The sequence below is a fragment of the Papio anubis genome, chromosome 12 (genome assembly GCF_008728515.1).
Source record: "Papio anubis isolate 15944 chromosome 12, Panubis1.0, whole genome shotgun sequence".
Classification (NCBI taxonomy): domain Eukaryota; kingdom Metazoa; phylum Chordata; class Mammalia; order Primates; family Cercopithecidae; genus Papio; species Papio anubis.
Window position 1 is genome coordinate 25665236 of NC_044987.1, and position 25002 is coordinate 25690237.

At 38.6% G+C, this 25002-nt stretch overlaps 1 protein-coding gene across 3 annotated transcripts in view; it reads right to left on the bottom strand.

Annotated features, from left to right (window-relative positions):
- Positions 1–25002, bottom strand: part of DDX10 (DEAD-box helicase 10) — a 292818-nt gene that overhangs the window by 261989 nt on the left and 5827 nt on the right. For all 3 annotated transcript variants that reach the window (XM_021926516.2, XM_009187219.4, XM_021926517.2), the window contains exons 2-9: positions 21501–21561; positions 19326–19456; positions 17843–18001; positions 16660–16780; positions 15538–15727; positions 7708–7834; positions 4486–4648; positions 2916–3000 (exon numbers count right to left, since the gene is read on the bottom strand). In XM_021926516.2, coding sequence (XP_021782208.2) covers positions 2916–3000; positions 4486–4648; positions 7708–7834; positions 15538–15727; positions 16660–16780; positions 17843–18001; positions 19326–19456; positions 21501–21561 — 1037 coding nt within the window. The remainder of the gene's footprint in view (positions 1–2915; positions 3001–4485; positions 4649–7707; positions 7835–15537; positions 15728–16659; positions 16781–17842; positions 18002–19325; positions 19457–21500; positions 21562–25002) is intronic.

Below are 25002 nucleotides of genomic sequence, written 5' to 3' on the forward strand. Positions count from 1 at the left end.
TGCAGTGAGCTGAGATCGCACCACTGCACTCCAGCCTGGGTGACAGAGTGAGACTATCTCAAAAAAAACAAAACAAAAATCATGTACTTAACACATTAAAGACCAATGAGGCACCAACTACCCCCTCATAAAAATGGAGAAGAGAACAGGCAACTATTCTACCCATGTCCCATTTTACTTAGTTCCAATAAGAAAAAAAATTCTAAAAGCAAGTTTGTCCAAATGTACAATGACATCATATACAAAATCCAATCCTAACCGTACTGCTTGTTTAAAACTATATCATCAATTGCAATTAAGACTTACTTTTGAACCCGCTAATACATAAATCCTATTTTTCTCAGCAAACTATCGCAAGAACAGAAAACCAAACACCGCATGTTCTCACTCATAGGTGGGAATTGAACAATGAGATCACTTGGACACAGGAAGGGGAGCATTACACACTGGGGCCTGTTGTGGGGAGGGGGGAGGGGGGAGGGATAACATTAGGAGATATACCTAATGTAAATGACGAGTTAATGGGTGCACCACACCAACATGGCACATGTATACATATGTAACAAACCTGCACGTTGTGCACATGTACCCTAGAACCTAAAGTACCAAAAAAAAAAAAAAACCTATTTTTAAATAGTCTTTCACTATTACACTGTTCTCTCCCTTCTTTTATGCTAGTGAAAAGAAGCACATTTAATTTGAGTGCATTTTTATTATAAACCATGTTTAAAGATGGCCCACAGGATAAACATGAATCAATCAAAAAAAAAATACTCAAACATTCAAACATCTTATGAAAATTAAATAGAATTTTTAAAAGATCTATTTCTTGCTAGGCTATAAAAAGACAAAAAAACCTTCACCTCAGCTGAAACAAAACGTGACCACATAAAAACAAACAAAAAAAATTTTTATTCAAAGCTACCCAAAAAATATAAATGCATAGAAATCTACAAGAACTAAACTCCAAGGGGACTTCCTAGGTAAACAAGGGATAGAGTACACTTTCATACTTGGGGCCACTTGCCGAAGTGGGCACAGGGCAGGTGGTAAAGCAACCCTGCCAGACAGGACAGTCTGTGCTAGGGCCTAAAGATCCTGACATTCCCGGGAAAGTTTTGAGAAGAGTTTGTGGCTTGAAATTGGAAGCAACCATTGGTCCAGTTAGACCAATCCTGGAATCCATATGATAAACACCCAATCATCCAGTTTTGATAAGAAAACAGAACAAAAATGTAAAACTGAAGAAACAGTCCATCTGTGGCTAACCACAATTAATCATAATCTAAAGAGCATAGTAAAGTAAATTCCAATTCTTAAACACTACAAACATCAACAAGACAAACGTATATTGAAGCTTTATTCATCTCTCTATTTTCTTAAGATCCATTTCTGGATGTGGAATTACTAAGACAAAAAGAACAACTCTAAGGTTGTTGATAAGTGTTACCATATGTTATCTAGAAAAATGTTAACCATTTACAATTCTACCAAGAACATATACCTCCCAGCTTCGCTGCTACAGCTTAATAGCAATGATAGATTGTGTAATCCTTTTTGATTCATTCAGATCCCTTTCTATGCTACTTAATTCCAAATGACTGACTTTACTATGTTTTGTTGTTTTTGAGACAGAGCATCACTGTGTCGCCCAGCCTGGAATGCAGTGGTGCGATCTCAGCTCACTGCAACCTCCGCCTCCTGGGTTCAAGTGATTCTCCTGCCTCAGTCTCCCAAGTAGCTGGGACTACAGGCACGCACAACCACTCCTGGCTGATTTTTTTGCATTTTTAGTAGAGACAGGGTTTCACCATGTTTCTCAGGCTAGTCTTGAACTCCTAACTTCGTGATCCACCCACCTCGGCCTCCCAAAGGGCTGGGATTACAGGTGTGAGCCACAGTGCCCAGCCTACTAAGTTCTTTTCTAGACAGTTCGTCATACCTCTTGAGCAAACATAGGATATTTTGGGGGAGAGTAGGGAGTATAGGAAAGAGGAGAGAGAGGGAGTGGTCTTCAGCAATGTCTCTATTTCCAGAACTAGGAAGAAAGGAAAAAGAGGTATCTATGATTCCAAATCACTTAGCCTCTTATTAGCCTATACTTTAGAAGGTAAGAGCACAAGATCTAGACTAGATGAGCCAGACTGCCTGGGTTCAAATTCCGGCTCTGTGGATCTTTGAACAAATGGTTTAACTGCTCAAAGATCCAGTTTCCTCATCTGAAAATAGGGATTTAATAATACAATAAGTAGTCCCCCCCGACCCCGTATCTGTGGTTTTGCTTTCTATGGTTTCAGTTACCCACAGTTAACCAGGCCCAAAAAATATTAAATGGAAAATTCAAGAAATAAACAATTCATAAGTTTTAAATTGCTCACCCTTCTGAGTAGCCTGATAAAATGTCACACCATCCACTATGTCCTGCCTACGATGTGAATCATCCCTTTGTCCAGCATATGCACGCTCAAGACCCTGCTTGTGTTAGTTACTTAACTGTCTCAGTTACTAGATTGAAAAAACATAGCATATATTGGGCTTGGTACTGAGTTTTCAGGCATACACTGGGACCTTGGAACACAACCCCTGAGGATAAGTGAAGACTACTGCAGTCCTAGACCTAAATGACAGGTCATTAGGATTCAATGAGATGACTTTCAGTGAGCAGTTTTGCTGAAACGTAAAGTACAAGAAAGTTAAAACAAACTAAAATAAGATTTTTATGGATTTTTTGCAGCACTAATCAAGTCTTAGTCATTAAGATTTACAGTAGCTGTCAAGTTGCTATCAACTCACACCATGAAATGCCAAATCAGCACTTACTTACCTGAACTGCTTTCTTCGTTTATCTGCAGTTGGGAAAGCAGTTTTGTTATTTAGATAGCAGCAAAAGAAAAGAAATTAGTCAGTACACCTACCTGGCAGTTCTACCTGCTCTGTGAATATATGTGTTGGCATCCTCAGGACAATCAAACTGAAGAACCCAATTCACGGCTGGGAAATCTATAGAGAAGGGATGTGAAGTTAAGAAACTGGTTACAAGATCTGCCCTGCTGCACTATTTTTATTTTACAATATTGCTTGCCAGGACTTTTCATCACATCAAACTGATGGATATCATCTATGAACTCTATTAAAAGTAAAATTAATTGCATGAACCAAGAGATAGTAAACATTTCTCTTGACAAAATGAACTAAAATTAATGACTGTTTGAATATGTAGATTACTTCGTATTTGACACAGAAGAGACAGATTGCTTTGTGTCGGACAAATAGTGAAATACCCTAATATTTAATAACCTGAAAGCATGACTTCTCATGGGGACATGGACAAAGCTGGAAACCATCATTCTCAGCAAACTAACAGGAACAGAAACCCAAACACCGCACGTTCTCACTCATAAGTGGGAGCTGAACAATGGACACAGGGAGAGGAACATCACATATCAGGGCCTGTCGGGAAGTAGGAGATTAGAGGAGGGACAGTATTAGGAGAAATACCTAATGTAGATGATGGGTTAATGGATGCAGCAAACCACCATGGCACATGTATACCTATGTAACAAACCTGCACGTTCTGTACATATACCCCAGAACTTAAAGTACAATAAAAAATAAAGTAAAATAAAAACTAATCAGGCATGGTGGTACATGCCTGTAGTCCCAGCTGCTGGAGAAGCTGAGGTGGGAGTACCACTTGAGCCTGGTAGATCAAGGTTGCAGTGAGCTATGATCATGCTACTGTACTCCAGCCTAAACTAATAAACATGACATCTGACATACGCTTTAGAGAACTCCAAGAGGGACAGGAGGAGGATTATGAAAAAGATAATTGTTAAAGTTGGGTATATGAGCGTAGATTAAACATATTCAGCTTTTGTGTATGCTTCAAATTTGCTATAATTAACAATACAATAAAATTAAGTGACTGAAGGATGCGAATTATCACCTATTTATTCTCACGCTTTGTTCCTATGTCTAGTTTCCCTCTCTAATTACGTCCATCCCCATCCATTCCCACAAAGCCAGGAGTTGTATAATCAACAAAGCAGCTTTTTGAAAATAAATTTAAATGCATTAAATGTAGTGATTTATCAGATAAAAATTAGAATGGTGAAAACATGGATTTCACTGATTTTTCTTGTTGAATGAGTTCAGTATCTATAAACAAGTTTCCAATTTTCAAAGAAACGGGAATTGTTTTCATATCTTTAAACTTTTAATCTCTTCGATTTTGTAGGTTCCTCAGTATTCTATGGTGTGATTATCATGAAACAGTAAGAGTAAAAAAGATACAAATACTATGGAAATCTTCACTGATACATCCTTAATGTTAGTCAATTGCTACCAATTTACTACTTACTTTTCTCTTACAAAATAAGAAAAGAAACTCAAGTATTTGAGTCTATCAGATTTCCCAAAATATACTTTATAAGCAAATTACATTTCCCATGATCACAGAAATTTCATGGTAGGAAGTTTTCTTACCCAACCCCCTGGCTGCAATATCAGTAGCAAAGAGTACCGCAGCTCTCTTACGGACAAACTCATTATAGACTTCCATTCTTCTCATTTGCTGCTGTCGACCATGGAGGGCAAGGATAGAAATACCAGGACGCAGCCGGCAAAACACTCGGTACAGATATTGGACCTGGGGCATCAACAGAAGAATAAGTTTGCTTATGGCAGATGACAGCAATAAAGCTTAGAAGACGGACAGCAAAAATGTATTAAGCAGCACGAATTTTACCAATTAAAAAAACGTTCAAATATAGAGCAGAGAAAGAGAAATGTAGTTTAGAGTTGTGGTCTGCAAAGATTTTTGCTCATGTATTTCCTTTGATTTTCAAAAAAATGCTCTTCTTATATTTTTGTATTGGTATCTGAAATCTTTCAAAATTTCAATCATAGCAAAGAACACAATTTCTGGTAAATACTGATGTTTTAAAATAAACACTTATCTCTTATGAATGTATCCCACAGATTCTCATCAGCAGAGCAATGTGATACCCAATTCCAACCAAGTAAAAAATGTGAACTCTTCTTTAATTTTAAGAAATTTGATTTCCTTCCCTCCTTTAATTCACATTTCTATTCCCTAACGTCACAGAATTGCATCTTAAGTTTGAAGCTTGAAAGCCTTTTATTGATCATGTTATCATACCTCATTTCCTACAAAAGAAAAAGCTTATTTTAATTTCCTGTGGCCATAGGCTGACTGAACTTTCCTCTCAGACTCAGCAATTATTAAAATAATCAATAGTACAGAACTGATCAAACCAAGAAATATGTTGGGATTTGATTTAAAAAACTGTTAGACATAAATAAAAACAATGTAAATATATTTCAATGTGTGGGACTATATAGAGTTAATTGTTTTGGTTCTCTTTATATACCCATAAACAGATACTATGGATTGCTAGACTGAAAACAGTTCAACATTATTTTATTTTCTCTAACATGGGGGTTAAAATCTGTTCACATAAATAAAACTCAAAGGAAGTTTAATTCTGAGCTCCTATAAAACAGGCCAAAACTCATAATGCATTATTCCAAATAATTTTTGGTGATCTATTCGCTCAGTTAAAGAGAAAGATAAGGTCTCTCTTCAGTTTTGCTGAAAGTAAAGAATGGGAAACCAAGTGAACTGCAAAATGACTTGTTACCCAATCACTAGTCATTTACTTTCTCAAATGCAATTTGCTACTTGCCCGGGAGGTTCTGATTCTGGGACAGTATCAGGCAAGGATTAGAGACAGCTAGACTTAGGCCTTTCTTTTGTAAAGATGTAAAAACAGCTTCTCCAAGAAGACACCAAATGGCAGATGATGCTGGTGCAGCAGAAGGGTCCACAGGACCGGGAATGGGAAACCACAGAGGCCTCGGCAGAGGCTTCAGCAACAGCACCTGCAACCAAGGCCACTGGCAAAGCCAAGGAAGGGATGCCAGTCACTAAGCTGTGCTGCCTGGTCAAGGACATGAAGACCAAGTCCCTGGAGGAGATCTCTCTCTTCTCCTGCCCATCAAGGAGTCTCAGGTCATTGACATTTTCCTGGGGGCATCTCTCAAGAATGAGGTTTCAAAGATTATATGGCGCAAAAGCGGCCCACACTGGCCAACGCACTGGGTTCAAGGCATGTTGCCATTGGGGACTACAATGGCCACATTGATATGGGTATCAGGTGCTCCAAGGAGGTAGCCACTGCCATTTGAGAGGCCATCATCCTGGCCAAGCTCTCCACTGTCCTTGTGCCGAGAGGTTACTGGAGGAACAAAATCAGCAAGCCCACCAGCCCTTGCAAAGTGACAGACCTCTGTGGCTCTATACTGGTGAGCCTTGTCCCCACCTCAGGAGGCACTGGCATCATCGTGGCCCCATGCCCAAGAAGCCACTTCTGATGGTGGGTATTGACAATTGCTATACCTCGACCAGGGGCTGCAGTGCCACCGTGGGCAACTATGCCAAGGCCACCTTTGATGCCATCTCCTAAAGAGTAGAAACTTTAAACAGAACTTTAAATAGAACTTTCAGAATCATTTCCTAGTATCTAGATACAAAAACCAACTAAGTCTTCTTTAAGAGATGTGAAGTTTATGGTTTTGTGGTTGGCTACTGCTCAGGACACACTTCCAAGTTGCCTTGAGGAATGCTCCCGGGATCTGGAAAGCTTTGAAAATCTAAGATAGGTCCTTAAAAAACTGAAGTTTTGTTTTTTTTTTAAGACAGGGTCTTGCCATCTTGCCCAGGCTAGTCTTCAACTTCTAGACTCAAGCAATCCTTCCACCTCAGCCTCTTAAAGTGCTGGGATTACAGGCGTGAGCCACCGCACCAAGGCTAAAGTCATCCTTTACATGTTAAAATAAGGTTCTGTAGACAACAGCATCAGATCACCACTTAATTTCCCATAAGCTAGAGAGAAACTCATCTACATATTTATTATGGAAAATTATTGCAAAAGCTGTAAATTTAGAATTGATCTACTACATTCCCTAGAAGTCATCTGGAATCTGAAATATAGTACAGGAGAAGTGGCACACGCACGCACGCATGCACAAAGATGGTGGTCCCTTCTCCTCAAGAGAGGCGACAAAGTTCTCTTAGACATCTCTGAAATCCTCATTCTTTATTCCTAGCACAGGGCTAGTGTTCAAGCAAGAAGTGTTTATTAACTAAGATACAAACAAAACACTTCAGAAGGTTAGGGGAGGGAGCAACTGATTCTTTCAAAAGGGAGTGTCAGAAAGGGACTTTCAGGTATGACATTTGAACTTAGCCTCAAAATAAGTATTTCCCCAGATTTAGGTGAAGGGATGCAGGGAGGCCATTCCAGACAGATCAGCAAAAACAAAGATGTAAGGCATGGAAATAAATGATATATTCATTCCCATATTCCTGGAGGGTAAGGGAGGTATCAGATTATAAAGACCTCTGCTTAGCCTGGCTAACAATTATTCATTCTACTAATATTTATTGAGGACTACATTTCCAGTATTGTTAGCACTTAACAGAATGCCTAAGAAAAGACACAGTTTCTGCCGTTGTGGAGTTGAAAGTCTCAACCACAGATTCCTTTACCACAAGGACACTAAAGATCCCTCACCACACCTAGCACTGTACTTCTCGTACAATACAATAATTTGTCTAATTGATTTGCCATTTCAAAAGGGACATTCAACATACGTTCAGAAAGAAAACTAAACAGCCAATACCTCTTTGCAACTGGAAAAAAATACAATGCTCTTCTTCTTCAGATGGCTTCTCAAAAAGGAATACAGCACACTTATTTTTTGCTGCAGCTCACAGACTATGTAGTTCTGTTCCAAAGTGGCAGGGGTGCTTGTGGAATTAAGGAAAAGAAAGACATTAAAATATGTCATGTAGGTAACTGAAATCCAGACCAAAAAAGGAAACAAGTTTTAATAGTGGCACATCTCTCAAGCAAATTTCCTACACACATACACTAAAAAAACAATAATTTTTCTCTATTGTCCCTTGGGATATGAATTCAACACATCACTTTAAAACACATTCAAAATCCCTTGTAAATCAATGTCAAACAAAGCACGACACGAACAGTGATTACCTCTAAAAATGCGGGGTCAAGGATTAACTAAGAAGAGGCTTAAGAGAACTTGCTGGGCTGATTAGTATTCCACATCTCATTAGGGCTTTAGATTACTGAGATATACACATTCATCAAAGTCAACTGTATACTTAAAATTTTCATATTTCATTGTATACAAATTTTATACCAAAAGAAAGAAATCTGTACAAATATTAAATTCTCATTAGTAATATGTGTGAAGTATTTAGAGAGAATACAGATATCTGCAATTTACCCTGAAATCCATCAAAACTAAAATGGGTTAATACAGAGTTAGAAGGGATGGATGAAAGCAAGTAAATGGATGCTATCGTTAGGTAGTATCTAGGTGTTTGTTATAAGGTATTTATTGTAAAAGTCTTTCAATTTACCATATGTTTGAAATTTCATTATAAAATCTTGGAGAAAAATATACATGCATTTACTCTTTGAACTAATAAATCTACTTTATTCCAACATTACTCTGGTTTTAAACACACACACATATATACACACACACAAACATATGGCATTATTTATAAAGCAAAAAATGATCAAAATCAACCTAAATGTCCATCAGTAGGGACTTGCAGTATGAACGATTACACAGCCACATTAATTATAATGTAACTGTAAAAAAGGAACGAAGAAACTATCCATATATTGCTGTGGAGTGATGTCTAGGATACACTGTTAAGGAAAGAGGCAAGTGGCGGAATAGTACAGATAGTTTGGTACCATTTATCAGGGGGCTATACATTATATATGCATATTCATGCCCACCCATGTGTGTGTTTACAGTGAAAGAAAAAAGGAGGGGGGACAGACAAACCAAAAAATACAAGTCAATTGGTTTTAGATATGACAAAGTTACGATCCATAAAGGGAAGAATTGATAAGCTGGACTTCATTAAAATTAAATGTTTCTGATCTGTGAAACACACTATCAAAAGAATCAGAAGATAAGCCACAGAATGGGAGAAAAATATTTGCAAAAAAATCTGATAAAGGACTGTTCTCCAAAATATACAAAGAACTCTTAAAATTCAATAATAAGAACAGAAACACCCAATTTTAAAAGGGGGAAGGAGGTCAAAGATCTTAACAGACACCTCTCCAAAGAGGATATGTAGATAAAAAATAAGCATATGAAAAAATACCATACCAACTTGGGCAAAATGGCGAAACCCTGTCTCTACAAAAGAATACAAAAGTTAGCTGGGCAGGGTGGCATGCGCCTATAGTCCCAGCTACCTGAGAGGCTGAAGCAGCAGGATCATTTCAGCCCAGGAGTCTGAGGCTGCAGAGGGCCATGATCATGCTACACTGCACTCTAGCCTGGGTGACAGAGCAAGACCCTGTCTCAAAAAAAAAAAAAAATTTAAAGATGATCCACATCATATGTCAACAGGGAAAAGTTAATTAAAATAATGATATGTCACTTCACACTTATTAGATGGCCAAAATCCAGAACAGCGACAACACCAAATGCTGGCAAGGATGTGGAGCCACAGGAACTGTCCTTCATTGCTGGTGGAAATGCAAAACGATACTGCCATTTTGGAAGATAGTATAGCAGTCTCTTAAAACCAAACATACTTTTAATACCTGGCCCAACAATCATGTTCCTTGGTATTTACCGAAAAGAGTTGAAAACATATGTCTATACAAAGATCTGCAAAAGGATGTTTATTGCAGCTTTATTCATAATCGCCAAAACTTGAAGGCCATCAAGATGTCCTTCAAAGTGAATAGAAAAATAAACTGTGGTACATCCAGACAATGGAATATTATTCAGTGCTAAAATGAAATGAGCTATCACTCCATGAAAAGACATGGAGGAACCTTAAATGCATAATATTAAGTGAAAGCAACCAATACGAAAAGGCTACATACTGTATGGTTCCAACTATATGACATTCTGAAAAGACGACACTATGGAGACAGTAAAAAGATCAGCGGCTGTCAGGGGAGATGAATAAATAAATAGGCAAAACACCAAGGATTTTCAGGGCAGTGAATATACTGTGAAATACTGTAACAGTAGATACATGTTTTTATAAATTTGTCCAAATTAATGGGATGTACCACACCAAGAGTGAACCCTAAAGTAATAGACTTTGGGTGATAAGGATGCATCAACATAGGTTCATCCATCGTAGCAAATGCACCACCATTCTAGCGAGAGAGTTGATAATGGCAGAGGCTGCATGGGGACAACAGGTATATGGCAAATCTCTGTATCTTCCTCTCATTGTTGAGGTTAACCTAAAACTGCTCTAAAAAAACAGTCTTTAAATAAGAAATAGGCCATATCTATAGGGAATTATGGGAAACAGAATGCAGTTATACAAAAGAGCAAAATGAAACAAGCCCAAATATATATCAAGTTGACGACTTAACGACAAAGGAATTATTTCAAAGGAAATGCCTTTGAAGGAATGTGATTCCCACATCTTTTCTGGGATGTCTAAGGAAAAAAAGAGAAATGCAAAGGAATCTTAAACTTTTATAAGTAATCATATTGTCAGTAATAATATTGGTATTAGCCTGAAACTATTTTAGATATACTGACTTACAGATGAAACAAAAGTCTTTAGGAATTAATGTTTGGCAGAAGAGAAAAGAGACACATATTTTTTAAATGAGGCTTAATAAAAACCTTGTAATCCTAAATTTAATTTGTAATTATCAGCTGAACTCTTTTAAAAAGGCCTGTCCACTGTAAAGCTTAACACAATGACCATGCCCATTAGCACTCAGACTATGGTCTTTATATACCGGATCCTGCTAGAAGGATTTTATAAGAACTGGAAATATATAAGATAAACTTAGAACACCAGAAAGCAAAAAGTTCACCAAAGATTACTAAAATGTATCTACAGAATCGAGATATTAACTTGAAGCAACTACTAGCGAAGTTTGGGATGACACAAGATGAATATTAAATATAAAAATTTTTATTGATTCAAGGACATAAAAAGATGTTTAAATCTGAGTTAAGTATCATTAATTCATCATTAATTACTAAAATTTTTTTAGTACATTTAGTTCATTTTTAGTACACACAACCCCCACCCCCAACCAAAAAACAAACACTGCTTACCTTCAGAAAATACTAGGGAACCAACTCACTGGTGTTAAAGCAGATAAAGGGAGTAAAGCATACATTCTAATATTCTGGCTTTCCTGTAAGAACTGTACCTCAGATAGTCACACAGTTCATGTGAAAGCTGTTTGATATGAAATTATTTAAACTAATGAAGAAATAATACAATTAAAATATCACAATTTTGCAAACCCTGATGAAATAACGGAGCTAGGCAATAATTTCTATCAGCTGCTAAACTTACAAGACTAAGAAGCTGCTTGTATCAGATTAACCCTTTGGTCTAGAATAGCAACTATAAAAGCATGAATAAATACAAAACAAAACAAAAAGACTGACAGCACCTGAGAGCAACCAAGGCAGGTAGGACTTGAGGTGCTAAAGGAGAAAATGGAAATGCCCTGAGCCAAGCCCTCTGTTAACAACCTCACTTTTCTCCCCAAAAGCATCTGCTGATTGCAAGACAGGAAACAAGGTAGCAGCCTTAAGTCTAAACATGTCAGTCCCAGGTCCCAGAGAGAATGAAAACTGAATCTAAAATTTTTCATATAATTTACCTTGAGGAGCATGCTAACCCCTAAACTGAGTGTACATAAGGCATAATGAGGAAAAACAAGCAAAAAGCAACCAACTGGGAAACTATAGAACTGAGCAGACATTCTGGCAGGGTCGCAATGCTATGAGGTTCACAACTTGCCAAGACAGACGGGCCCTGGTAGATACCTCAGTCTTTTGGTTGAGACCCTGAGAAAGGCTATTCCCCATCTGTGAAGGTTATACCCCAAGTCTCAGGACAAACCAGAAACAGGATAATCCCAGAGTCTAATTGCCAGGCTAGACCAGATCAAGACAGCCTGACCTTAAGACATTTGCTGGCCGAAAAAAAGAAAAAATTACCTTCAAAAGAACAAGAGAACTGTCAGATGACTTTAACAGAAATAATGGAACCGGGAGTACAACAAAGATGTCTTTGAAGAGGGAAAAAAAAATGCCAAGATAGGCTTCAAAAAAAATGAAGATGAAATAAAGAGGTTTTCAGAAAGGTCAAAACGCTGTTCACTAACAAGTATGCACTAAAGGAAATTATTTGAGCAAAAAAAAATTCTCAGGTGGAAGTATGACAATACAAGAAGAAGAATCAAGTAAGTCTAAATAAATACTGATGTTGCAAACTGATAATAGTGGCTTATGGGGCTTAAGATACATGTGGAATTAAAATACTTAACAATGAAGACACAAAGGTAGGAAGAAGTAAAGGGACCTAAATAATAATTAAATTAACTGTCAAAAGCAATTATCATACCAGATTAAAAATATGCTACTCACAAAAACAAACCTAAAAACATAGGGTGTAAACAATGTAGAAAGTAAAAGGATGGGAAAGGATTCGCCATGCAAATGTTAACTAAAAGAAAATTGCTATATATAGACTAATATCAAACTAGACTTAAAGTTGGCCAGGCGCAGTAGCTGGGAAGCCAAAGCAAGTGGATCACCCGGGGTTAGGAGTTCGAGACCAGCCTGGCCAACATGGTTAAACCCTGACTCTACTCAAAATATAAAAAGTAGGTGGGCACGGTGGTGAGCACCTGTAATCCCAGTTGTTTGGGAAGCTGAGGCAGGAAAATTGCTTGAACCTGAGAGGCAGAGGCTGCAGTGACCCAAGATCACGCCACTGCACTCCAGCCTGGGCAACAGAGCGAGACTCCATCAAAAGAGGGAGGGAGGGAGGGAGGGAGGGAGGGAGGGAGGGAGGGAGGAAGGAAGGAAGGAAGGAAGGAAGGAAGGAGAAAAAAAATAGACTTAAAGGCAAAAAAGAATTAGTAAAGATAAAAAGAAACATTTTATAAAATAAAAAAAACACTGGGAGTAGGGAAGTGTTTTGCTACTCGTATTACAAATACATAATTTATCTAAAGGGCTCCTCCAAGCCAATAAGAAAAAGGCAAAAAAACAAATCCAAAAAAGACACACTGTACACAGAAAATAAGCACACACACACAAAAAAGAAGCATTTCATAATGATTAATGTTTCAAATTGACAATGCAATACTAAATTTGTATATACCTAATAACATAAACTCATGATAGATCTCAAATTTGAAGATTTTCATAATCCACCATAGAATTCAACTGGTCACTGAAAAACAGCAAATCGCTATGGCCCAAAGGCATATTCTCTCAAAAATAAGATCATTGGACATACCAGTTGTCTATATATAACAACATAATGAAAACACTAGTATACTTTTTCTAAAGTATGCTCTGGCTTACAACTTCGGAAAGATCTGATTTTTCTTTAGTTGTTGGGTCCTTCACAATTTGAGAGTAGATACTCTCTAACAATTTAAAATGTTCTGGAATATAATCTCTCATGGTGTATGAACCACACTGATAAGCTACTAAAGGGGAAAAGCTAACATTGATATTAGACAAAATTCCTAAGAGCATCTGCTTTTTTATGTTTCCTATAAATTTGGAATATTAGAAAACCACAGCCATTATCATATAATCTGAGGTTTTATAAATTATGTCAATATGTGTCTGCCTTCCAAAATTTTTTCTGAAAATTTTGTCTACCACACTTTTATAAGTGATGGGACTGGGTTTCAAAAATCATTTGTGAAATAATATCAAAGTCTTTGTCGTTTTTTTCCAGAACTTTATAATTTACAGAAAATAACCAACTCTTACCTACAGAAATTTGTGATAGGAAATAATAGGTACAAATTAACTTGCATAAATTATGAAAGGTCTTAGAGACATCTAATGATTAAAAAATTTGTCTGATGAATATTAAAAATAAGCTGGAGGCAAATAGCAAAAAAAGAAAACTGAAAAATCCTAGACAGGCAGTCTTTATATTTTCAAGTTAATTGTTAATTGTCACAAAAATTTTCATAGCTATCTCAACACTTTAAGAGATCAATGTCTACTCGAAAGTAAGCCAAGGGAAAAAGCTATACCTCACGTATCTTACTATTCCATTCCCAAGTTCTTGAAAGTCAAAGATACCAGTACTCAGATTCCCCAAGATAACCTAGAAGCAAAGAATCTGGCTTCTCTCTTCTCAGGCTTTTAAAATCCTAGACATCTATTACACAAGGTCAAGATGGGCCTGAATACTCATATTTTCTCTATTTAAGGAATTTCCAGATAACACAATTCATTTTCCAAACCTATTTCTTTTTAGGCTAACATTTCAGAGCAAGAAGAAATAAAAAATTTAAGATATAAATAATAGTAGTTGAATTTACATTGCTATCTTCAACAAAGAATCCAACTTATATTCACTGGAAAACATTTCTCCTGGAAGTCTGCAGTGATTCATACCAAATACATATGCTTCCAATTGTCATATAAAAATACAACTTAAAACATATTCCAGCTGGGCACAGTGGCTCATGCCTGAGTGTAATCTCAACACTTTGGGAGGTCAAAGTGGGATGATTGCTTGAACTCAGGAATTTGTGCAGCCTGGGCAATGTAGTAAGACTTCAACTCTACAAAAAATTTTAAAATTAGCCAGGCATGGTGGTATGCCCCACTTGTCCCAGCTACTCAGGAAGCTGAAGCAGGAGGATCATTTGAGCCCAGGAGGTCAAGGCTACAGTGAGCTACAATCAAACAACTGCACTCCAGCCTGGGCGACAGAATGAGCAAGACCCTGTCTCAAAAAAATAGATAAATAAAAATTTCCCCAACTACTTGTATATCACAAACATACATACTTTACATATTTCACTGTAACACACATACTTTACGCTCTATTTTTTAGTGAGACCAAGATAAAAACAATAGTTGCTAGAATTTTAGACAGAAAGGTATTTTGCTAAATACTAATGCGCTTGATAAAATGTGTTCCATAACACATTAGTACTGCATAATCCTGCTAAAAAGGATGATTCCGTACGCAAATAATTTTGGTAAATGTAGCAAGCTACAACCACCTTCCACTGCTTTGAACAATCACAATGTCCATGAAAATATTAAAGGTTCTGAGAACTAGAAATAAAACTGTTTCACTTTGACTCACCATTTGCTATCTCATCCCTTCTCTGTTTATGGAGAGGTAGTGTTGGTAAACGGTAAAATACCTCTTAACATCTATGGAAAAACATTTGTTCCCCTCCCAGACCACATTTTGGGAAATGCTACATTCGAGTACCCTGACATTTAAAGATATATCAAGAATTTGGGTAATTTTAACTGGTATATTTACTATGCTTTGCATAACCAATAACGCATAGAATGTCTTAATTCCCAGAAAACAGATATTTAAAATATCAAATCCCTAAACTAAAAAAGAAAAAAACATTTATCTTGATTGAATCAAAGAGTACATACCTATATTTTGCTTTTTCATGAACCCAGACATACTCAGGGTCTTTCAAACTCAAGCGTGCAAGGTCCTTTACAGATTTAGTTTGTGTTGCTGAGAAAAGTAAAGTCTGACGTTTCTTGGGGAGATTTTCAATAATGGCATTCATGGTATCAGCAAAGCCCATGTCCAAGATTCTATCTGCTTCGTCAAGAACTGAAAAAGGAAAATGCAAGTTGAATTATCATATTTAAAATACACATTAGGCTAAACACAATGGGGTATCCTGGATTGGATCCTAAAACAGAAAAAGAACATTAGCAGAAAAACTGGTAAAACGTGAATAAAGTCTGGAATTTATATGATGTATCAATATTAGCCTTAGTTTTGATCAAAGTACCATGTCACGTAAGACATTAACACAAAGGGAAGGCCGGGCACAGTGGCTCAGGCCTGTAATCTCAGCACTTTGGGAGGCCAAGGTGGGTGGATTACGAGGTCAAGAGATCGAGACCATCCTGGCCAACATTGTGAAACCCAGTCTCTACTAAAAATACAAAAATTAGCTGGGCGTGGTGGTGCACACCTGTAGTCCCAGCTATCGGGAGGCTGAGGCAGGACAACCACTTGAACCCATGAGCTGAGATCGTGCCACTGTACTCCAGCCTGGCAACAGAGCAAGACTCTGTCTCAAAACAAACAAACAAACAAAAAAAAAACATTAGGGGAAACCAGGGGAAGGATAATGCAGGAACTCTCCACTGCAACTTTCCTATAAATCAAAAACATTCAAAGATAAAGTTGATTTCAAAATACACATTAGGTAGTATTCCCAAGCCAAAAAGAAAAAGTTCATTTTAAAAAATGCCAACTTGACCTTTCAAGTTATTAGAAGCAGGTGTTAAAAATCTTGGCACGGTCTAATACTAATGTGCCTAATTTCACATATAAAAGTACATATATTCTTCTGATTTTTTTAAATCTAGTTATACTTTCTGGGTTTAGAGCCCAAATGCCAAAATGTGTAATTTTTAAGTTTGTTTTGAATCATAACATTTATCCAACATAAAATTTCTATCATTAAAATGTATAAGGGCTCTCTCCTAAGTCTGAGCCTTTTTTTTAAATTAGAAATTCATTTGACTCACCTAACATTTGGAGATCAGTAGCATGAAAAGATACTGTTTCATCCATGTGTTGAAGAAGTCGACCTGGTGTGCACACGAGTATATTTATGTTGTTGATCCTCTCAGCTTCGTGTTTCAGATCCTGAAAGCAGTTATTTATTTTGATTACAGAGACACATCACTCTCAGCAGCCTCTGTACCAAAGCTATAAAAGCCACCTGCATGTGCCATTTCATCACAACATTTTAGATACTCTTGGAAATAAACTAACTTTTCCCTTGTATTTCTGCAGCATATCCACATTTCTGGGCTAAATTTAAAAAAAGTCTTTACGGGAAGACATAAGGAGCTCAGAGTTCTAAATTCTTATTCATACCCAGGATTTTGAGGCTAAGAAAAAAAATAATCAAATGAATACTCCAAATCAGGATTTCCTATTTGGATCAGAACTGACATAAACTGGAATCACTCTCATTCTTTAATTCAGGACTCAGGGACACTGAACAGACTCTGACACCACTCCAGGACTGGACTTTGTGAACTGAAAAAAGCCGAGGTTCTCTCCTTGATACAAGAACCACTTCTCACAGTCCTGAAGGCTGGGGGAAAAAACAGAATGTTGCCCATTGTTAAACTTGGGCAACAGGTACATGAGGGTTTGTGATGCTATTCTTTCTTCTTTTGTGCACGTTTGCATAAAAACTCAAGTATTTATCCCCACAGTCTAGAGGAGATTCTAGCAGATACAGGCATTCTAGATGTGCTGTACAAAAGAACAAAAGTGAGCAGCAGGTCTTAAATATTCCTCCAAACAATCTACCTTCCTTTCTTCTGCTGCTGGTGTAGCAATGCTCTGAATTATTCAACCTCTTAGATAGATACCTTATTAAAAGGTACTAGTTCATATATGGAAATATCTTTCCCAATGAATATCAACAAATAACTTTACAGGATTAGAGTAAATATGTCTTAGACAGGCTAATCAATTCAGATCCCCCGACAAAAAAATGGACTTTCTGGGCCTGCAAAATTGGCAACCAGATCGCAGATAGCAGTGACCATACCAAGGTGCTACTACCCCATGAGGCCCTGGTCTAGGAGGTCAGTCTGTTTAGATGAAGTCTCTGCTGCCTCCCTGTCAACAACCACAGTACTTCAGTATAGGTTACAGAAGGAAAAGAAGGACATAGACAAAAGGACGAACCTTTCCACCAATGATGAGACCAGCTGAGAAGTCATGATTCTTTCCTACTTTTCGGAGAACCTCAAAGGTCTGATAGGCCAGTTCTCTCGTAGGTGATATTATGAGAACTCCCAGCCCATCGGTTGAGGTCCACTGCAAACGATATAAGGCTTCCAGCACCTCAAAAAGACAGCAAATTGATGTTCAGTAAGTCATCAGAAGTCAGCTTTTTGGCCTGCATCTCAACCTTGCCCCTCCAAATCAAAGGGATCTTCCAAGCAGAAGGCATACCACTCCAGTTTTATCCGGCCCAAAGTAAATGATTTTGTTTATCTTCCATCAGAACCATCCACCCCCAACTCAGACAAAAGGGAAAAGAAACCCCATGGTAGTTCAGCTGCTGCCAGAGCCACGCCATCAGGAAACTGGCTATCAGTGAAAGGTATGTGCAACCCACAGACCTTTACAACACACTTAAGAATATATTTATCATTTTCAAAATAACCACACTAAAACTTTTGGATAGGCGCAGTGGCTCACGCCCATAATCCTAGCACTTTGGAGGCCGAGGTGGGTACATCACTTGAGGTCAGTTCAAGACCAGCCTGGCCAACGTGATGAAACCCCGTACCCACTAAAAATACAAAAATCAGCTTGGCATGGTAGTCCGCATCTGTAATCCCAGCTACTTGGGAGGCTGAGGCAGAAAGAATCACATGAACCTGGGAGGCAGAGGTTGCAGTGAGCCGAGATTGCACCACTGCACTCCAGCCTGGGCAACACGGCATGACTTCATTTCAAAAAATAAAAATAAAAATAAGTAAATAAATTTTCATCCATGCAGCTGCTGTAGTTATACAGTAACTGAATTCTCTAGCTATAGACAGACACTAGGATTTAAGAGAAAAGTGGTTTTTGCAATATTTGGAACAAAAACTAAAATGAGATTTTTCTGGGTCATTTTATAGGAATGAAAGATTAGGAGACCAACATAACAGAGATGGAAGTGAATGCCTAAGAAGCTCTACTGTTTTGCTGCCATAAAAGACCGATAGCAATGTCCCAGAAAATTCTCAACAAACGCCTAAAGCTCCTTAAACTGAGCATACTTCAGCTCTATCCTAAACAAAGTGGCAAGTATAAATGCCAGTGGCAGGCTCACAACGGAGAGCAGAAACTGTCTTCCAATAGTCCTACTGCAGCGCAGAACCACTCTAACCTGCCATACTGGAGCACCCCACTACCATCAAGAATGTAATGACTTGTCAAAGCACAATAGTTCATTCATTAAGTTATTGAGTGCCTGCCGCATGCAAGGTACTGTGCTAGGACCTGGGGAAAATGGTGAGAACAAGACACACGTGGCTCCTGTTTGATGAAGCTTGCATTCTAGCCAATCTATTATGAAATCTAACATACAAATCTCTTTATATAATTCGCATCTGGGCACAGAATGTTATAAAATTGTATAACAGACAGTCTAACCCAATGACAATGTACTTACTGGAACAAGGAAAGCCAAAGTCTTGCCAGATCCAGTTTTGGCTGCTCCAAGTACATCTTTACCTTGCAAAGCCAATCCAATGGTCTGCTTCTGTATCTCAGTTACCAAACGGTACTGAGCTTCTTGCAAACCTGGCAACATGGAGGGAAGGATTATACTTTAGAAAATCCCTGTAGAATGGTGTTATAGGCTAAGTGAGTTGTGTCCCCCAAAATTCCTATGTTGAAGCCCTAATGCCCCATACCTCAGAACATGACTATATTTGGAGACAGGGCCTATAAAGAGGTGATTAAGTTAGAGCCTCATGGGGTGGACTCTGATCCAATACAAACGGTGTCTTTATGGGAAGAAGCTTGAACAGAGACATGAAGAGTCCACATGCACAGAGGGAAAACCAAGCGAAGAGGAGACAAGTTATTCTATGATCCACCTGTTCCACTTCTGGGTATAATCCAAAGGATATATTAATAAAACCAGTACTTTGAAAAAGTATTTGTGCTCCCAAGCTCATTGCAGCATTATTCACAGAACCCAAGATATGAAATCAACCTAAGTGTCCATGAATGAGTAAAGAAAATGTGATATATGTTATATACATACACACACACACATACACACACACAAATGGAGTATGACTCAGCCTTTAAAAAGGAAATCCTGTTATTTACAACATGGATGAACCTGGAGGACCTTATGTTAACTGAAATAAACCAGGCACAGCAATAAAGATACCATATAATCTCACTTATATGTAGAATCTAAAAAAGACAAATTCATAAGAGCAGAAGGTAGAATGGTAGTTACCAGAAGCTGGTAAGGAGAGTGGGAAGATGTTCATCATAGGATACAAAATTTCAGTTAGGAGGAAGAAGTTCAAGAGATCTATCGTAGGCTGGGGATGGTGGCTCACGCCTATAATCCCAGCACTTTGGGAGGCCAAGGCAGGCAGATTGCTTAAAGCTCAGGAGTTCAAGACCAGCCTGGGCAACATGGCAAAACCCTATCTCTACAAAAAATTTTTAAATATTAGCCAGGCATGGTGGCACGTGCCTGTGGTCCCAATTACTCAAGAGGCTGAGGTGGGAGGATTACTTGAGCCCAGAAGGCTGAGGCTGCAGTGAGCTAAGATCACACAACTGCACTGCACCCTGGGTGACAGCGCAAGACCCTGTCTTCAAAAAAAAAAAGAGAGAGAGATTATATATCATGGTGGCTATAATTACAACATACTGAAAAAAGAAAAATTACTAAGTAGATTTTAAGAGTTCTAACCACAAAAGGATGAGGTAATATTAGCACATACATAATTGGCTTGATTTAGCCATTCCACGTATGTATATGTATATGAAATATACATATTTCAAAGCATGTCAGACACTGTGAATATATACAATTTTTTTTTTTTTTTGAGACAGTCTCTCACTCTGTCGCCCAGGCTGGAGTACAGTGGCACGAACCTGCCTCCCAGGTTCAAGCAATTCCCCTGCCTCAGCCTGTAGCTGGGATTACAGGTGCCCGCCACTACACCCAGCTAATTTTTGTATTTTTAGTAGAGATGGGTTTCCCCATGTTGGCCATGATGGTCTTGAACTCCTGACCCTGTGATCCACCCGCCTTGGCCTTCCAAAGTGCTGGAATTACAGGCATGAGCCACCGCACCTGGCCAAATATATACAATTTTTATTTATCCAAAAATAAAAAGGCAGCAAGAGCGCAGCCATCCGCAAGCCAAGGAGGCCTGGAACAAATCCTTCCCTTATTTTGCCTTAAGAGGAAACCAATGCTGCCAACACCTTGATCCCAAACTTCCAACTTCCAGAACTGTGAGAAAATCAGTCTCTGTTAAGACACCCAGTCTGATACTTTGTCATCTCAGCCCTAGCAAACAGATACAAAGGGTGTCCCATCTTGGTTTGTTCCCTTGCTTATTTTAACTAACACAATTAGATTTCATTTTATTCAGAGGCTGCTGGAATCTCGTTTTTCTTTTCATCAGTCCAGAAAGAAAGAGAATAACATAGTGTTAAAACTTGAATATTGCTTATTTTCATTGATTTTCATGGTATCAAAATTTGCCAAAATAAGATTTTTCAAGCTAAACTCTCTAAATCTTCTCCCATTTATCAAAAATGCCAAGAAATCCAATAACACATCCCACGATCACCATATACCTACCTTTCAGTGTTTTTTTGGACAAGGGAAAATCTGAAAATCTTGTAATTTCATTTACATTTATCTGGAAAAAAAAGAAAAAGGAATCTGGGTAATTCATTTGTTTCATAACACAGCCATTTTTTCTCCACATTGTACTGCCTAGCTCATCCTTGGTAATGCAGGGTTGAATTCAATCATCACTTCTCATTAAAAGCCATCATTCCTTCTGAAAGGAAATATGACCTGAAGAGGCTATCCCTGAATCGAATATACATTTGTAAGCATTTCAATTGGTAAGGAAAAAAAGGTCACCCAAAACACACAGACGCACACACAGCACACATATTACTATCCAACCTCCAAAATGTTGAACATAGTAAAGCATCAACCACATCAATTTTAGGAAGAAAATATACTTCCTATCATCCCTCAAGGGATATCAATTTAAGAAATAAGGACAAAATTACTATAAACCACAGATCACAATGAAAATAGTTCTATACACACAATTTGGAAAAAAGAGTGAAATAAGTTGGAGAAATATTTCTTGTTAGCACAATCCTTTCAAAGTTTTAACCATAAATCAGTGGCCTATGAAATCCAACCTGATAACTATTCATTTTGGGGTTATTGAAGGAGTATTATTTTAAAATAATCGGGGGAAATGTCTGTCATGCTTTGAAGCCACAATAAGTAACATTTTGCTCTCTAACTTTACATTATTCAAATATTCATTACTGACGTTCTTTATTAGCACAAACCCAATTTTCTGAATTTCAGCTGCGCAGGAGAATTATTTTATTACAGATGCTGAAGGCAGGAACTACTGCTCATTTCTGGAAATATGCTGCCAAATTATTCATGATTTGCAAAAGGAAAAAGCTGCATTTATATGGTTAATTTATTTAAATTACACTCTAGGCAGTAAAGGGATGACAGTTGTATTGCATTTTACAATCTACACATCTTTTCTATGATTCTTAACATAGCCCAAGCAGGGTTTACTATGTGCCCTCAAATGCTGAAAATACAAATATTAAAACATTGTCTTAATCCCTACAAATAATTTCAGATATCACTGGAAAGGAGGCAGAATCAGTGTACCAGCATTACAAGAATGGTTTACTCAAATAACATACTGTTCCAGCAAGGAACCTCAATCAGAAGATAATCTTCCAAACAAGGCATTAAAAGTAGGTGTGGTCCACCCCTGCATTCGTGGTATTGTCAGCTAAAAAACTGTTTTCAAAGGGAATGGAATGCCTACAGAAGGAGGCAGACTGCCAACACACTCTTCAATCCCCAGCAAGAGACACAGTAGGGGCAAAATGAGCTCCTCAAACAAAACATTGCACAGCACATCTGTCTTCCTAAAGTCAGTTAACCTCCTGGAGGGAATGAAACTTCTCCAGCACTCTTCCATCAAGCATTACAATAGAAAACTATATAACTTGTTTGTTTTTCAGACGGAGTCTCGCTCTGTCGCCCAGGCTGGAGTGCAGTGGCGCAAACTTGGCTCACTGCAAGCTCCGCCTCACGGGTTCACGCCATTCTCCTGCCTCAGCCTCCAGAGTAGCTGGGACTACAGGCGCCTGCCACCACGCCCGGCTAATTTTTTTGTATTTTTAGTACAGTCGGGGTTTCACCGTGTTAGCCAGGATGGTCTCGATCTCCTGACCTCATGATCCGCTCGCCTCGGCCTCCCAAAGTGCTGGGATTTCAGGCGCCATATTCTTTAAAAGAAGACGAAGAAAAGGAAATTTTGATTCTGCTGATGTTCTAAAATAGGGCCCAGCGAACTACAGCCCACAGGCCAAATCCAATTTGCTGCCTATTTTAGTAAGTAAAGTTTTATTGGAGCACAGCTACAATAAATCATTTACTTATTGTCTATGTAGTTGTTGCAGAGACTGTATGGACCACAAAGCCTAACACAGACTATCCAGCCCTTTACAGAAAAAGAGTTTGCTGACCCTGCTCTAGATATTCTGTTATATTCCAAGGACTACATAGCAGCCACAGCAGGAGATGGCTATGGTTCCTACAAACAAAATAACCCAGCCTGGCGCGGTGGCTCACACCTGTAATCCCAACACTTTGGGAGGCTAAGGCAGGCGGATCACCTGGGGTCAGGAGTTCAAGACCAGCCTGGCCAACATGGCGAAACCCTAAAAATATCTCTAAATTTTTAAACGTCTCTACTAAAATTACAAAAATTAGCCAGGCACAGTAGCGCATGCTTGTAATCCCAGCTACTTGAGAGACTGAGACAGAAGAATCGCTTGAACCCAAGAGGCGGAGGTTGCAGTGAGCAGAGACAGTGCCACTGTATGCCTGGGCCACAGAGCGAGACTCCACCTCAGAAAAATAACTCTTTTCCCCTTGCCTTTATCCCTTTCTTAGGGGGGAAAAAATCACTTCCATCTTCATAATACTCATACTCAGTCTACAAATCTGTCTCGCTATTCTTCTGAATTCAGTGAAGAGATATTTCAGGGATGGTCCTTATTAAAGGCTTCCCACGGCTATTGGAAAAGTTGGTAAGGGGAGAAGGAGAAAAGGGTGACATTTGACCATCCTCTTATACTTCTCACAATTCTCTAGTAATGCGTATTTCTCGCTAAAGTGAATAATGCCTGGTGAAAAAAGCATTAAAACTTCCTAGAATGCTCCACCTATTGCAGTCAAGAACAGCAAACTGCCTCAACTACACCAGACAAAATTCTGATTAAAAAAAAAATCAGGATTTGAATGCAGTTTCTATACAGTACAGCTGATTAGTCTAAATGAATCCCAGGTGCAAAGAATCCTACAGCAATAGTGAAAACAGCTGCTGAACTAACACAGCTAGCTCAACATTTCTGAGCTTCAATCCCTAGTTTTCCAGCAGCCCCTCCAACACACACCACCCCTTAGAAATACACCACCCTCCTGCTGTGAGAAGTATAGTTGACTGACAATGCCAGCTGGGCCTCTCTAGACTCACCATGAAAAAGCCATGCTTCCCCCGCCCCGGGGCTGCTCCTAGTCAGTGGCGGGGCTCAGCAGTACTACTGCAGGCCCGGGGATTCCTCTGATGGACAACTTTGGATCAGTGACTCCCCATCAGACTGGCTGAAGGTTTACTTGGAACTGTGCTGCAGTCTGAGACTCTTCCTACCTGCTTCTCCTTCCATCCTTCTCTCCTTTCCCTCCCTCCTCCTGTTCCCTCTCCCTCAGCCTTCATAGACATTCCCCCTCCTGCACCTGCAACCCCTAAAGCTCCAGTTCACCCAGTCCCATTTTGTCATCTGCCTCTCAAAGGACTCAAGACCTAGACTCTACCAATAGTCTCCAACCTGATCTCTTACCCTCCAACCTTTACAGCTCGGATATATTCTCTATACAGAGTCCCGCAACATACTTCCCATGGCTTCCAGATTGAGTGTGGCCTCTGTATAAAGTTCCTACTGTTACTGTAACAAATTACCACAAACAGTGGCTTAAACCAACGCAAACAGATTACCTTCGAGCTCTGGAGGTC